This window comes from Falco punctatus (genome assembly GCF_963210335.1).
Source record: "Falco punctatus genome assembly, chromosome: 11".
In the NCBI taxonomy this organism is placed as follows: domain Eukaryota; kingdom Metazoa; phylum Chordata; class Aves; order Falconiformes; family Falconidae; genus Falco; species Falco punctatus.
In genome coordinates, this window is record NC_137591.1 from 29483361 (window position 1) to 29500822 (window position 17462).

The following is a 17462-nucleotide window of genomic DNA, read 5'->3' on the forward strand; positions in this document are numbered from 1 at the left end:
CACATCTGTCTGTATGTGAGAAGACACACTTAGATACTTCCTCATTTCAGTTTTCCTAATTTTCATGCCCTTCCACGCTCTCCCTCTATATTCCAGATACACTTGGAAATTGTCAAACGGCAATTAACGCAACTAAACCTAGGTGGAGGCTAACGTTTAACTGCAGACAAGAATATTTGGGGAAATGGGGAAGAAAAAGAAAGGACAAGCAGCAAGAGCTCTTTGTACGCATGCCTTCTGCTATGCCATGTCAGCATTAGCAGAATCCACTTTATTCCCCTTGGTGGGAGATAACCAGAACACACACATTGCACATGCTGGTCCATGCGGTGGTTAGTCCTGAGAAAAGAGTATGTTTATAACCACTGAGATACTACTTTTCACACAATAGTAAGTTTAAACATTTGTCTTTTCCTCCAGTGCACATGCAGGAGGTAGGAAGGCAAATTTCCTGAATTTTACACCTCAGCCCCTCAAAATAAATCCTTCACTGACCACTGCCACTGAAGAGGCTACTTAAAAATGTCTCGTCAAGGAAATGTTCGCTTAAGGGCCATTAGGCTGTTATGAATCAAAATTCCAGATGCTAAACAAATGCCAATTAGCAGTATTAAAAAAGCAGATGCCTTGTTCTGAGTAAGTACCACTGCCTGGTGTTTGAAAGGAAAAAAACCTGCACAGAACATGCTGGAAGCCACCGTCCTATTGAGAAGACAGCTTTTAAATAGCATTTCTGAGAGGCAAACTTAAAAAGCTGTAAAAGCAACTTATTATGAAAGTCTCAGCATAATTTTCCATCGGTATGGAAGAAGGTTAAGCCGTCCCCTGCCTTAAGCTGCTTTCTGTTAGAAATCCAAGCAGTGAGGAGGAGAGGTATGGCACAGAGTCAGGGCCACGGCAAGAATAACTGCGACAGCACGACACTGCAGCTGCCTAGAGCCCTCCAACCTGCACCGTACGTGTCAGTGTCGGGAAAAATAAAAACACAGGTTGTCTTATTATTAGTCTCTTTTCTGTGTATGGACATGCGTGATACATATATATGTGTATGTATCATACATCCCTGTCAAATAAAGATGACCAAACACACATGTGTAAACCATTATAGGCACCTCTTACAACCTTCACCCAAAGCCCTTTCTTCTCAGACCGCTGATCCCAGACCTCCTCCATGAGGTGCCCAAGTCACCCCACCTGCTTCTGAGAGCTGGGAAATTCTCAACTTAAATCAAAGGAAGAAACACCATTCCTCCCCACCTTATCACCCACCTCTTAGATGTATGCCCATCCACAAAGTTAACAGCGTATTTTATTTCGGTAGTTTTGGCTTGAGCTCATCTGTATTCTTAAGCGACCTGATTGCAGTTGGCTCTTTTAAACAGAGCAGAAGTTGGCACGTTTGAAAACGGGGTGATCTCAAACCCCCACCTGCACTGCAACCTGCTAAGGAGTAACAGCATACAAATGGCTTCTTCAGAGCAAAACCCCCAAAGCCTGGTGCCCGCGAGGAAGGCAGGAGGGTGCATTATGCTCCTGGGTATACAGGTGGCCAGGCGGACAAAGAAGTGCAATACCAGCCACGCGTGGCACAGATAGCTTCTAGTTTTTTTTGCTGGTTTATGCCCAAGAAGGGCAGCCGTATACTGCTTCCTCAGCCTATTTGCCAGAGTCCTCAAAGTCCTGAAATACACTGCCAGGGGAAACGAGAAACATTTTGCAAGGTTCTTGCTTTGAAAGGGAGCAGGAGCTAAGAAGTATTAAGAGGACTGTTAGAGAAGAATTAGAGAAACATCAAAACGTTACTTAAAAGATAGGATCAACATTAAAAAAAACTGTGCAAAAATGAGGAACAGAGAAAAAAGGAGGCATATGAAATAAACAATACAGACAGTAATCAAACACTTCTGATCTGTCGCTTGCAGTTGTTAGACAAAGACTGTGACAATGTATAAGAGGCTAGGGCAATTACTTACAGATGAAGACAAAGACGACAGAGAATTTCTTACAAAGGAAGAGTCCTTAGCTAGGACTTTTGAAGGCTCTCAGAGTTCAGAAATCCTCCTGGAACTGTGTGGACCATGGGCTCAGCATAAAAAGCTCAGAACTTGACATAACAGAATATTCTTGTGACAACTTCACATGCAACTAGACCAAGACCCTTTTCCCCCACCAATTATCACCCAGAAAACAGGTCACTGAAGCGACAGAGGATAGATAGTTCACAGAATCGCGAAATAGCAGAGGTGGGAAGGCACCTCTGGAGATTGTCTAGTCAGACCCCCTGCTCAAAGCAGGGTAAGGGTAAACGAGAGCATGATGCTTAGGACACTGTGTCCAGTCTGCTTTGGAATGTATCTCCAAGGATGGAGACTCCACAACCTCTCCAGGCAACCCATCCTGTGTTTGATCACCCTCACAGTGAAAAAAGGGTTTTCTTCTGTTTGAACAGAATTTCATGTATTTCAGTTTGTGCTCACTGCCTCTCATCCAGAGAGCCTGGCTCCGTCATCTTTATTCTTTTCCATCAGGTATTTATACACATTGCTAAGATTTCCCTTGGAGCTTACTTTTCTCAAGGCTAAGCAATATATTCTGCTTTAACTGCTACTTCAGGTATTTTTTTGAACTAGAGGAAAATGTGATTCGTGGTATTTCAATAGACATTAGAAGTTCAAGTTTTATTCTGACAAGAAAGTCTTTACAAAAGAAAAATTCTTCACAATGAGGATAGTCAAACGTCAGAACAGGTTGTCTAGCAAAGCTGTGCAATCTGCATCCTTGGAGGTTTTCAACACCTGACTGGAGAACACCCTGAGCAATCTGATATAAATCGGTCCAGCTTTGAAGACAGGGATACATCAGAGACTTTCAGAGCTCCCTTCCAATCTATATTATTCTATGACTTTGAAAAGTGACCAAGTGTGGAGACCCTGCACATCTAATTGCTTCCTCAGTCCCTTTTTCAATTCCAATAAATCACAAGTTTACTGGTTGCTTTAAACACCATATATTCTATACACTCTGACCAATCTCAATCCTTTTGTAATTTAAGTGGCTGTCATTAAACTCTTGGCTGTTTTTTATTTTATTTTTAAAATGACACAATGTAGTATTTAATGAAATCCAAGTTTCACACACATTTGGATCTCAAGTGAGCTAGGAAGTGTACTTAACAGGGACAAGTGCTATCTAAAGCAAAGCAAGAACTTACACACTAAAGTACAGAAATGTACTCATGTCCACAGAAAATATACAAAAACCCCCAAGGTTCACTAGACAATTCTTCTCCTGTTTTTCCTCAGGTTTTAAACTAGGCAGATGACTTGCCAAAAATAAAAAGAGGGGTATGAAAATATTTGTAATATTCAAGTTAGATATTTTAAACCACAAATATTGTTAAAAAATTACCGAGCACCTCATTTTAACTTGAAGCATTTGCCCTCAGTCTAATAATAGAAAGGCCTTTGTGCTCCTGGATACACTGACCAAAGAGTGACACAAGCAAGAAAATCCAGACCCCAGCTGAAATTGCCTCATGCAGACCCAAAGCCAACCAAATTAATGACAAAAGCTGAAGAGCTAAAGAGCAATTACACACCTGCACAAATTTCATCAGCTTCTGAATAAACGATAAAGCCATTTCAGTTTTCTATGTATTTCAATGGCACAAGGGAAAAAACCCCAACACGCTATCACCAAGCTAAAGGAACTTTTTTCCCTAGTCAAAATTGAGTGTGTAACGCAATCCTTGGCAGCAACCTCAAAAGTATTTATATAGGTCGCTGCCCACATTAACAATGGTGTTTCACTATTTGCAATTTTAAATCATGGCAATGAAAATAAGCAAGTTACGGATTTACCAGAAACCTCATTGATAATACATGACAGTTGATAACAATACCTCTTGGTCAACTGGAAATATTAACTAAATACCCTTCCACCCCGCCCCCCCCCCCCCCCCCCCCCCCCCCCGAGCTTAGTTGTACACTGTGATATTTTAATCTCCTCCTATTCAATTCAAAAAAATTCCTCTTTTGCAGGAAAGGCACACTTACTGGCACTTTGAAAGGAGAAGTATTCGAAGCATCCATGGAGTTGGTTTTCTCAGAAGTGCTGGTCCCAGAGATGCTCCGTCTGCGAGGAGATCTCTCGGCTGGGACCTCTAAGGAAGAGAAGAAAAAGAAGGTGAATGGGTGCCGGGGGGTGGGGAATAATCAGGTTTTATGCTCTATAGGACAGACGCTGCAAAGTTTCAAGTGCATTACACTAAACTGCTGAATGACACACACCTATTTTTCTGTCTCTTATTTACTTCCTAAATCACAATGGCATTTCCACTGACATTCAAGGTTGTGAATCTGACTTGACTCTAGGCAACAGGCAATTAAAATCAAAAAATGCTGGTAAAGATCAATACCCAAACATATTCAGTATTCTATTGCTGTTTGTGAGAGAGCATTTAGAGAACTTTTTTTTTTTTTTTTAACATAAGCAATGCAGTAATTAACAGGTAACTAAAATCAAGACCCAGGGAAGCTAATTTTAGTCACAGCTGAATACAATTTGACAAAGGTCAAAGTTCGGTCTTATATGATCACACTGCTTGCTCAAACCACACTACCAGCAGAAGACATAACTGCCCGGGTAATATGACATATAACTCTCTGCAGATCAAAAAAAAAAAAAAAAAAAAAAAAATAGGTCAACTTCTCATTCTGGCAATATGACCTTACTAAGATACGACTTTGGCATCTTAAATCCATGCAGGCTGATGTGACTAGCACAAATATTCATCAAAGATGCACTTACATCTTTTTCTAGTGCAAACACTAGCATAATAGCATAATAAAGTATACACACTATTAAAAACCTCTACACATACACACATATGCTGCACATCCATGCATTTTTGTATCTAGCTAGAAACACATAGATATACATACAGATACCTTTATCGCAACTGCTGCCCATCTCCAGCTCAACAGCCAGACTTAAAGGAATCCAGCTTCACAAAACATCCCCCAACGCGGGGAGGGATAAAAAAAATCACTTCCTAGCAGAAAGTCCATTGTTATCTTTGGAATCTTAGAGAAAAGGAGTAAGCCGTGACTCCAGACAGTGACATTTTGACTCCTGCCGTTTTCCTTTCAAGAGACAGATGCAGCTTAAACTTCCATTTCTGGCCGCCTGGCCCTGGGGATCCGTGCTACTTCCACTTAAGAGAAAGCTGGGTCTCTGCGTTCCCCCTCCCTTCCCACAGCTTGCAGAGAGCGAGCGAGCGAGCGAGCAAAAAAGAAACACACAGGACTGCAGCTATTCAATCAATCGCTCCGACTGCACATCCTCATTAGTTACTTTCAGGCTATTAACAGACGCCCAACTGCCGGCTTCCCTCTGCTACAGAAAATTTCACCGTATATCCTGATTCACAGCAGCAAAAAAGGTTTCCAGAGAGAGACAGCCAGCTGGTGCCACGAGAGTAGTGTTTTCCTCAAAATAACCGAAGAAAAAACGAGAAGAGCCTTCTTCGGGGATAACATTACTTGTGATGTCTTTGCATACCGGCTTTTGATTTCACCAGAGTTATAATACGTGTCTCCCACGGATGCGTGAGGCACGACAAAATGGAGCATACTGAGCGAGAGGCTAAGAAATCTGGACCCTGCAGTATTAGTGTCTCACTCTGGAGATATTTATCTTTTAACAAACCAAGCCGCTAACGTTCAGCCTCTTCATCTGCTTGTAACCATCCATAGGGAAAGAACCGCTAAGAGGGAAACAGCCTCCCAAACTGGGCAAACCAAGTCTAACGCACAATGTAGTTGCCACTGGGAAATGGGCAGGGCAGAGCGGCTCGCTGCCGACCCCGAGGGCAATGCACCAGTAAATCCCGGGCTGTCAGAGCTCGCCCTAACTGCCAGAGAGCAATACCACTTTGGGGGAGACTTCTCCTTCGGGCTGACGAGCAGCATCAGGCACTTTTACAGCCAAGGAGGCAGCGCCTGTTCCAGAGCTGGAGGGTAAGTCCCCGTCAGGGCACCTTTAGAGAACAAAGCGCTGGAGCGGGGCCAGTGCTAGACCAAGGTTTTTGAGTAACGGTCAGTCCCGCCATCTCAGGGGCCTTTGCAGAGGCCGCTGGTCTTATCTGAGGATGCTTTCTTTTGTACCACCAGCCTCCTCCCCCTGCCTCTACAAAGGGAAACTTACTTTCTGCAGCACCTGTAAGTACTGCTCTCCCAGAGAGCTGTATTATGTTGGATTTAAGTGATCGCTTCTGCTGTTCTCACTGTAAATGCCATGAAAGCAAACAGCAGTGATATATTCACTTGGAACTGGGGATAAAAGCGAGCATCTTTTATTTTACATCGAATAGTAATGTGTAACGTAATAGGTTTGGCTTTCTCCACTCCTCACACACAGGAAATCACATCAAAGCTGCTTCAGTCATTTAACACAGTCCGTTAACTTTGCTGAGTCATAAATGAAAACAGGAGCCTGAATTCCCCACTATTTCCAACAATAGGTTCTGCAGAAGGGGCAGTTTCGGAAAAAGTTTATGTTTAAACCACATGGAGTTGAAAAGCTACAACAAGGAACACTCCTGGCTCTCCTTGCCTTCCCTCTTCCCCCCACATCCACCCAGCAGCAATTCAGGTTCTCTGCAAACAAAACACTGCCATTCCGTCGATAAAAGGGATTTCTTCCATTCCCACACCATCACAGACATGTACCAAATGGGGACGGGAAAATGAAATATTCACAAGGTGCCTCCAATAAACTAAAAATAAAACCACCTTTCCCTCTCTTCTCCTTCCAAAAAACATGAGAAAATAAACAACATGCTCAGTCCCCAGGAAAACAAAAAAGACCTAGATATAGCAAAATTGTCGAGACATGTTAACTGGAAATGAAAAACTAAAGCAGCCTGCTTATGATGCCTGTAGAACAGCATTTTTGCTGAGTCGTGCAAAAAAATCTATACTGTCACCACCAGGCAAAAAAATTAGACAGTTCCCTCCCCTGCTCCACAAGTAATGCTAGAGGCTACTCTTGCATAATCTTCACCTGCTGTAAAAATCGATGCACCTCTCATCGGCTTAGTATTAAATTACAACTGCTTCCTCCATTGCTCACTCTCAGGGACCAAGACTACAGATAAATCACATTGTTTCGATGGATAAACAATCTGAAAACCCTTTTCACCCACTCTCAGTTTTGGGGAAGAAAAGGAAAAAAACCCAAAGCACAAACGCAGAAGGCAGGCAGACCTTCCCCTCTTCAACCCTAAACAAATAATCCATCAAACAAATTCTAAACATCCCCGTGGGACGCTTTCTATTCATCACCTCATATATTGGTGATAGGCAGTAATACTTAAGTAAGTAAATATTTATGCAAATAAATATTTACACACTACATAGTAATAGTTACAAATTAGCTGAGCCAATTACTCAGCAATGGCAGGTGCCTCTGACGAGGGAACTGCCCAAGGATATAATGAAGGTAGGTCTCTCTTCACATCATATTGCATCACTCTACCCTCTGCAACGCCAAAGCCTGTTTTGCTGGCCAGAAGGCAGGTTTATGTGAGACAGTTGCCACTTACTACTCTGAGTAGTGGTGATCTGCCACAGTGGCATAGCCTCAACGACCTCCAGTCAGTATGTGGTTCTTGGGCTTGATCTGAATTCCCTACTGCTGGGTGCTCTGCCCATTGGAAGTCCAAAACTTTGCTGTTGTCAGAATTTGCACGCTGCTGTGAAGAGGTTTTTCTCAGGGTGGGAGAAGCAGAGATGAACCACACCTCTCAGCTTTGCAGTGGACAGTGCTTGCTACTCTATCTCCTTTTCTCTGAATTAGAAATGGATTGGAAAAGAGCAGGAAAAACAATCAGGAGCAAAGAAACGTCCTCAGGGGTTAGTGTGAAAAGAATTAAGTTACTGAACTTGCAAATAAGGTCACAGAAACAAAGACTGCAAAATCACGGACATCCCTGTAAAGGGCAATGCAATGAAACTACTGCACAGTCTCAGCGGGACTCGCATGAAGGCTGTGGCATCTTCCAGAGCAGGCTCGTGCTCCCCCAGGACCGGCAAGAACATCTCCAGATCCAAGTTTCTGGACTTCGTAAGCAGGAGGTGACCCTAAAGCAGTCCCAAAGACCTACCTGGAGATGCAAAGAAGGGGTAAGCACACGGGCACACAGAATTTGTCTGTCCTTACTCATAAGGGGCTGGGGCTGGTCTCCGTCACAGTGACCAACAGATCAGACCACCTACTCCAGGCTGGCAGGTCCTATGTTTCTGTGATCAAGTTCTCAGCCCGGTCATGTTCTGCACGCCACCCTTTTTATCAACTGTAACTTTTAGTATTTTATAGCAATCAATGAAAAGTCACAATCAATAATCAAAGTCATCATTTTATCAGTTGTGACTTTTAACAGTTTATAATAATGCACAGCTTCGCGCTGCCCCATTACCTGCTACAACATCCTTTGCTCTGATGCGCAAGAAAGATTCAGATTTCTGAAAGGCTACATTTACCATCCACTGGGGAAAAAAAAAATCATACTACTGACAAAAAAATTAGTATTTTTTGCCAAGACATAGCTTCTGTTGAGAAAAAAAATAAAAATAACCCATCCTCAAAATAATTCTCCAAATACCTTCCTTTGATATCTGTGTTATCTTTACTAGGAAGGGGACAGACCGCTGCTGTGTATTATCTGCTGGTTAGGAAAATAAAAGAAAGATATAATCACATCTCAGGGATTAGGAGTTCCTTGTGTTTTGTCTCCACGCATCCCAATATGATGGGCCTGTGACTAGATGGGATAAAGAATATGAATCATAAAAAGAATCAACTCACTCTGCCTCTCAAGTCTACCTTAATTACAGACACTGGCAAAGTACGGAACCAGTTCAACACTACCAGCTACCCAGCCAGAGCCAAGCATCCCCCAGGACTGCCTCTCAGGTGTACTCGCATTGAAATTTCGCCAGCTGAAACCAAACAACCCCCACCCAAATATTTTCACCCCCTGTATAGAGCTAACTGGGTACTCCCCAGGAGAAAATGGTAATTGCTGCTGGTCAGAGCACTGGCCAAACCATCAAGCAACGCCGCCACTAACCTCTTGCCCGAAGGAAGGCTCAATAAAATACACATACTATACGCCTTTTTTTTTTTTTTTTAAATACTGTTTTAAATGTGGTAGCACTTAGGCAGCAATAGTTAGCACAGCAAATAAAAGATCTAAATATTTACCTTTTAGCTCTGCCATTTTAGAACGTCATCTGCCTAGCTGGGTAATTATACATTTCAGATAGGGTGATGCCACCAGGATGCAGCACGCCAGACTAAGCAGTGAGAGCAGTGAGTGGGTACCACGTCTGCCCAAAGGGTTCCCAGTCTGAACTTGGAACAACCAGGCACAGCCAGTGCGACAAAGCCTGTGCGGGCTGCAGGAGGGATGGAGGATGTTAAGAATAAGACCTGCAAATTAAGTGAAGTTACCCTTTACAGGCCTCTGGGGTATTATTTTTTAAATACTTAACCCCAGATTAATAACTGAATCCTAGGCGGTGAAAGTAAGAGAGTATCTTGAAGGAGTATTTGGAAAAAAATAACATAATCTTAGATATTGAAGATTTGTAAGAACAGGAAAGATGAGTGTTTCTCCCGAAGGTGACAGAGAGGAGACACACTGCTGGGAACGTGGCAACGGACTGGAGAGGACTGAAGGATTTCCAGGCCTCCTTCAGCATTATTTACTACTCTGTCAAAAGGCCAATTAGTCTCACAGATTAACTACAAAAGAAACACACAACAGAAACCTGCAGCACTTGACTTCTTGTGACTTAGTATTTCCTTTACAAACAGGCTTACAGAGTTAATGGGCTTGAATCTAAGCTTGGAAGAAGAGCTGGGAGCACTGATGGGTTTGCCGGTGCAGTTTTTGAAGTTTTTGAAGAAGATATTCATACATGTAACCACCAGTCGAGTGGTTTACTGGAGAGACAAACAGAGATTCAATAGTTGTTTCAAGGGACAACAGAACTACAGAGCTTGTTTCTTATTTTACAAAGACAGTACATGAAAACTTTTATAGCTTGTAGGGCAAGAAAACAAGCCACAACAAAGATACTGCCTTTCTGCTCTGCTACATTTTTATTAACTGTTTTTATTAACTGCATTGTGAGTTGCTGATCACCTACCACAGCACATAGTGAAAGTTGTGCACTTGACCCTGATGGTTTGGTCTCATCCTATATGCAAATATTAAAAAACCCCTAACGTACATAAGTAATTAAAAACTATAGTTTTATATGCATGAATGAATGTTCATCAAGTGTGAATATTCAGTGCGCTGCAAATTCAAGTACTTTCATTCCAAATAAAGCTACTGCATTGAGCCTGTTAGAAAGGGAGTATCTAATTCCCTTTTAAGCCTTTTAAAAAGAAGTGGAAAAATAAATAAGCATTTCAACAAGTACAAAAATTGAACATTCTCCAAGGCGGTTTATGATACATCAATACAGCATATACATGCAGTAACATTATGGCATTCACAGCTTCCTTACACAGAAGAGACTATTTTTGTCTCATTGTCTCTTTAGGGTTGTTTCAGAGCGCTCATGTGACAGCACTAACGAGAAAGAGACCTCGTTGGGTGCCGTCAGTATTTACTGTTTACTTCTACCCTGGTAAAAATACATACCAGCTGACAAAATTAGAGACGGTAATGAAAAGCAGACAGAGAGAAAGCATTAGGAATAATAATAATTATTATTATTATATTAAGAAATGTCTGAACAGCATCTTTCAGATGAGTACTTCTCAATGAAATAGGAAGCCTCATATAAAAATAAACAAAACCATTAATATTTTATCTGGAGTAACCATTTTGCTCACTTAGGGAGAATTCAGACTTGGGCCCAATTTACAGACTGTCATAAAAATGTAATTAAATGCCGGTGTAAGACGATTAGGGCAAAAGCAAAATAGACTGGGGGGGGGGGGGGGGCGGAGTTTAAGTCCTGAAGTCCAAGTTGATGTTCTGACTAGAATACATTATGCAAATTCTGCAAGGTATAACTTAAAGGAGAAAACTGAAATTTGAAGTGACAGGTCTTTCCCATTTATTAAGACAACTAAGATGGGGAAAAAAAGCCACAAGAAGATACATCAGAAAGAATACAACCAAGTCACATTATACTGAAGTGCACAAAAGCTACCAAGCCCAGAAAGGGAAATACAAAGGAAACTCTGCAAAGCTCGCTGGCTATAGAACTCCATCATCAAACAACTGTCAGATACCAATTACGATCAAAACCTCTCCCAGTCCATTAGCAAGGATTTTAAAAGAAGATACAGTGCTTTACTAGGGATTGAGTTGATCAGACAAGTCTTGCGAGATGATCCAAGTAAATATCAAAGATTTTTAATTTACAGACAAGTAATTCTGTTGGTGTTAGACACTTGCATTGTGCTGGCATATAAAAAAAAAAGTGTAATCGAATTAGTGGCCAGCTCAGAAGATGCATAGCAAGCAACCTAAATGACGGTTTAAGTCACTTAAAAGACATTTAAGTCATTGATTCCTAAAGGACTTCACAGTCTGAAAGACAACATGCAAAGCAAATGAATACACAGAGAAGGCTGGAAGAAAGGGCGTGAATGCCATAGGAGATGATAATTTTTGGCCTTCAGGTATTGACTCTTACAATTTCTTTTTGCAGAATGTTCTGAGGAAACTGTACGTGGCATTTAGTGAGTACAGCATCAGCTGTTATTACACTGATGCATTCGCTTTGAGGTGGGGGAACGAATCCTCCAGCTCTGCAAACCTGAGTCAGAAACAAAACAGATGCACGTCCCTAAAGTATCTTCTGCACGATGAGTGTGGCCATACAAAATTTGGAATAGTTGCCCCTTTTTAACCTCATCAACCTCTGAAGCCTGCTTTAATGTTTGACTCTACCCACGGCAATACGAATTGCCTGGACAACTGCACCAACACAAAAGCAGACACCAGGAGCTACTGCACGTGACCTGGAGACACTGATGTCCTCGTTAGTTCCTAATGATCTTGGACTGCCTCTGCTAATTCAAATTACCTTGTGTTTGCTGCAGAGAGATTGCACACAGACAATTAACGCAGATCAGCTGATGCATGGTAACTTGTTCCTGCAACATAATTTGTTTAGAGGCTTACGACTTAGAGACACACATGAGCATGATATCAATATTTATTGTTATCATTATTGAACAACAGCCTTGAGCCATGGCTTTCAAAACCAATCTTTTTACCCTCTGCTTAAGGGCTGTGAGTCGAGGCATTCTCTAAAAAGCGATCCTTTGCTCTGGTTATCGGGATATTTTCACAAGTGACTGGCTCCTGGATGCGTCAAAGCTCAACAGCTCTTCCCCATTCCTCTAAGGCTGCTCTAAGCTTCAGCACCTCTTGTTCACTGTGGCAGGATTTTGCCCTTCAGCAATAGGAATTATTGTTATAAACACACAAGAAGAAAGTCCCAAGGTACTGTAGGCATCTGAGGGATGTCACTGAACAGGAAATACGGCCCCAGAGTTACACCACCATTGGGGAATAGATTTCTCTTTAAGATAAAAGAAAGCAAGAAAGAAAGAAAAAAAAAGATAACTTAAGTACTTGGAGGCAAAAAATGCTACCTTAAATAGCTCAGCTTTATGACACCCTTCATACTCCGGTCTGAATAAATACTTCCTCCTGGTGTTGCTGGGGTGAGATTTAGGACACATCTTGAGGATCTCTTGGTTTGGAACAAAATGTGAATGCAGGCGTAAGCGTAACGAGAATAAAGTCAGTCTCTTGAAGAGCAGCACCAGTGCCCAGCCCATGCATACTCTCATCCCAGTTCACATCTGGTACGGTATTCCCAAAGACAGCCACAGCACATCGCGATGTGGTGTTAGCAAATCCAAACAGACTCCGCGGGAGTCCCTCACCTTCCGCATCCTGTACTGTTCTGGACCTGTTAAGTAAGAGAACTACTTACTGTAGAGAGACTAGCGTAACCTCCGCCTACTGAGAAGAGCACAGCCACACCAGGTACCTGCCCGTGGTCTGGATGGAGGACAACACGGGGGAAAAAATGGCATCTGGATTGGCCGTCACCTACTTGACTTACATAGCCCATAATGCTGACTACTGTATCAGGGGGGAGGGGGGACAAAGACGACACATGAGATGAACATATTACAGCAGGTATTATACCAAACATCATTTTAAATAGCCCATAGAAAGGAAAAGGGGCATACACATCAAGCAGCCCAGCGGAGCAACTCAGTACCTAAAAATTATCAAAACAGAACGAAAACAGGCTGCATCCTGAGAACAACAGAGACCGTTAACGAGAGAGACGGAATGATTTGTGAAGATGGGATTAAAAGAACAAAAAACAAACAACAACAGCTTGACATAGCGACAGCTCGAAGGAAAAGATGAAACAATAATCAGCTTCGATGTGTGAATTCTGCTTAAAACATTTTCAACCTCTTAGTGGTATTTAGGCTGAACTATAAATAAAAGAATAGTTTTATTTTCTACCTGAATGCCATTAAACTAGTGTGTCAATATGCAGAAACAGAGCACGGGATTGTCTGATAGTGCTTCCTAGATTTAATTTCTAGGCTACAGAAGTACTTGATCCCTTGGCTGAAACTTTTATTCTAAACGCATCTAAATATTTCTCTTCAGAGGAAAAACTTCCAGCAGTCTCCTCTGCTTTATCTTAGTACCATCACACAGTTGAGAAGTTGTAGGCAAGCCGACAGAAATGAGTGGAATAGCCTGAACACAGGGATTGGCTCATCAAATGGCACAGAGAAGAAAAACAGACCGGTAAGTAACATAGTTCAGTCCAGAAACGATTTTTCTGCATGGCACATGCTCATTTATAACTCGACCTTTAGCCCCGTATCTTTGAAACTATTTCAGACAGGTTGTACCCAAGTTTAATTAACAATTGCATACCACTCAAAAAGCTTTTAAAAAGAGTAAGGTCAGGTAACTGAAGGACTGAAGAAATCAAGCACCAGTGAAAGCAGTAAAGGCTTCCCAGTAAAGTGTTAAAAAATAATAATAATAATACAGTTAGTACCCTACCGTACCAAGAAACGAGAGAAGGCTTTTCTCATCTTCTGTGCTGCTATCCAGCCATTCGGCCACATCACCAGGAGAAAGAAGACTCATTCTCCAGCCAGAAAACTTTTCCATACAGAAAACAGTAAGTGAGCGAAGCAGGGTAGGAAGGGTGGGGAGGAGCTGATGGTCTTGGGATTCCAGTACTCCAGTTATTGTCTACACTGACAATGTGGGAGCGTGATCCTGCCCAGTTCCCTCAACCCAACACCTGACAGCCCATACTGACCAAGCAGGCATGGGTGGGAGCAGTAAGTGGGATCTGCACTTGGTTGTCCCTTTGTGTCAGGTTTCAGTCCAAGCAGGAACAGAAAGAAGGCAAAAAAGGGGAGCAGGGGAAACAGAGGCTTTAAAATCCAAACGAGGTAGCAGGTTATGATAGAATCAGGTTAAGTAAAAAGAAGAAATAGGTGTCAGTGCTGAAGAAGCTCAAATAAGTCAGCACAATAGCTCATCAGCTAAGTGTAATATATCCCTATCGTTCCTTGTAGTGTTGGCTTTGTTTGGAGGCTCAGGTATTATGCTTTATGCCAAAAGAAAAAACAGCCAGCTTAGAGACAATTTAAATACCCTCCCATGACTGAAGAGCCTGCATTCCCCTGTTTACAAGCCCTTTCCTGCTCCAGCTATTACAACAGTATCCCAGCCTTTCTTACAATGAATTTGTTCATGCAATGGCAGGTTGATCAATCTGCGACTAGGAAGCTCCCACCCCTCCCTCTCCCCTCCCTCCTGCATGGCGGCGGCATTGATCGGCAATAATGGAATCTGCCGCTGCCTGCCAACAGCAGCATTAGAGCGGAGGGAGCTGCTCCTCTTCATCAGCGCCAAGCGTGCTGCCTCCGCTGCGACAGGGCAAACCAGAGAGGCAAGGGCAGAGCAGCGCTCTTGGGGGCTCCGAGAAGTCACCAGCGCTAACAGCCGGTTATTTATTTAACAAATACAAAACGCAAAAAGATAAATGGGAAAGAATTCTGCTCTGTCTAGACAGCGAGCTTGCTCCGCACAGCTTTGCAACGAAGACTTGTCATTGTGACTAGGAAGGGTCACATTTAATTGTACAGGATTTATAGCATATGATTTATTCTACACAAAAGAGCGTTTTACAGGTTTACACATGCACGAACAGAGACGAATCCCGGTAAGTGAGGGACTCCTGGGCCCCACAAATCAAAATTGCCTTTGTCCTCAGGGGATGGAGCTGATGCTCTGATCAAACTGCACTCTTTAAAGAGACAGCTGCCTTTTGTTCACCATTTTCTGAACCTGTCTTTATTGTAAATAATTTATACAGTTGCCAATCCCTATTACAAACAAGGACACTTGCTGACCGCTGGCTAAAACCCAAGCCAAAATGGCAAAACCAAAAAGCCATTAGATCTGCAAAGCAAAGAATTAGATAACAACCAACAAATGAAGAAAAAAAAAAAAGAGCCATCAAGTCCCAGCAGGGAAGAAAATTCCAATTACTAAGACAAACTGTAGCAAGTATTGTTTGTGCAGGACAGATATTTTCATAAAACACCTGCCAAGAAGGGCAGATGCTCTACAGAATTCACAATTAACGCGGAACACAGGAGAGACAGTTCAGGAGAGAGGTACCACAGCAGCATGGAAGACTTCACTGAGCAGTCCTCCTGTTCACACTGAAAAGGTACATGCCTCCACCCTCAACATGAACAGAGGGATGAAAAACCAGAAACATTTCCTACATCATGTAAAATGCCACGACAGAAAGACATCACTGATATTTCCCATCTCTGCAAAAAATAGCTGGGTTTTTTGACAAAATGAGCTTTTCCAACAAATTTTACTGTGCGTGTGTGGGAGGATCACATTTTGTCCAACTTCTACAAGTAGAATCTTTTTCTTTGAGTTAATACTGTGCAAATTGATGACATAAATCTACTTGCAACAAGAACGGAATTAAAGAACTTTTAGAGAAAGGATTAGACAGCTATTTTATTCTGCCTGGATGGTAGAAGAAACAAAAATTTCACCTCCTTCTAGTTTTCCTTGAAACAAATACTGTGCCCACAACCTGACTATCCTTCCTTTAAAAACCAGTGTAATTTGCGATGTTAACTATCAACTCCATAAATAATAGGTTCTAGAGAAAACAAAGTTATGAGTATTGATTTCCCATGAATGCTTACCAATTTTGCATCATTTGTAAGAGTACAGATTGCGTACAGATCCTGTTTTCCTTCCTAGCTGCCTCATCTTATATCGTAATTTAGCTTTATTCATCCTTTTCAATGTTTTCTAATGTACATGATAAACAGGGGGAAGTATATTAAATATCTAGTATGAAAATGGCTTACGGGAGTATTTTAAAATAGGGGGAACATTAAAAACTTTGTGAAAATATGGAGGCAGAACTGGCAAAGACTTTAGTCAGGAGGACATAATGAGGAATGGAAAGGGCACTGAAGGTCTTCATCTGAAGACTCCTCCTGTGCATTAGAATTCCTGGGGCAACACACAGAGGGGAAAAAAGCTGCATAAATACTTCCCTACTATTTATCTCCTTTTTGTGTGGTTTAACAGGTCAAAGTATCATGCAGGAAGCCTGTCTGCAGTGGACCGTCAGAAGGTGGAGACAGGCATCAGAACCAAAGCATGAACTGAAAAGTCCTTGTAAGAAAGTCAGTCATGAACACACCCCCGTCACAAATTCAGGAAATTTAAAGCAAAAGATAGATGCAGAAGAACCAGCAACATTTAGAAACCACAAATCCATCACCTTTAAAAGCCGAAATAATGATTACAATAATCTAACTTGACTTGAAACACCTTTAGAACATCACCCAGTGACTCATCCATTCACTGCATTATGTCTAGTTGAACACAGGCACATCTTCCAGGAAAAAAAAAAAAAGAAAAAGAAAAAAAAGAGCGACACATCCGATTGTAAACAGACACGGCAAAGACATAAAGAGCCAGTCTGTCCTCTTGGTAAGCTGTTCCAATGGTTAACTCCACTCATCCTTAGCAATTTGCCCTTAGTTCCAAGGATTAATTTATCAAGCCTCATCTCCCAACCACTGGGCACTAGCTGACATTTGTACGCGTTGATATTCTCTGTTATCAAACTCTGGTATCCGAAATGTCCTCCCCATTTACATCCTTCTAATACCTAGTTTCAAACAATCACTTCAAAAATATGTTGAAACTCCTCTGTAGTGTTGATTTTATTTTTTAAACCTTTTGCTGTGCAAGAAAAGCAGAGACTGGACTTGCTCCACAACTGCAGGAGGGATGTAGGGCTGGTCTC

General features: G+C 42.0%; 1 protein-coding gene across 8 annotated transcripts in view; it reads right to left on the bottom strand.

Annotated features, from left to right (window-relative positions):
- RASAL2 (RAS protein activator like 2) overlaps window positions 1-17462 on the bottom strand; it is a 190008-nt gene that overhangs the window by 51212 nt on the left and 121334 nt on the right. For all 8 annotated transcript variants that reach the window (XM_080406580.1, XM_080406582.1, XM_080406581.1 and 5 more), the window contains exon 4: window positions 4056-4162. In XM_080406580.1, coding sequence (XP_080262706.1) covers window positions 4056-4162 — 107 coding nt within the window. The remainder of the gene's footprint in view (window positions 1-4055; window positions 4163-17462) is intronic.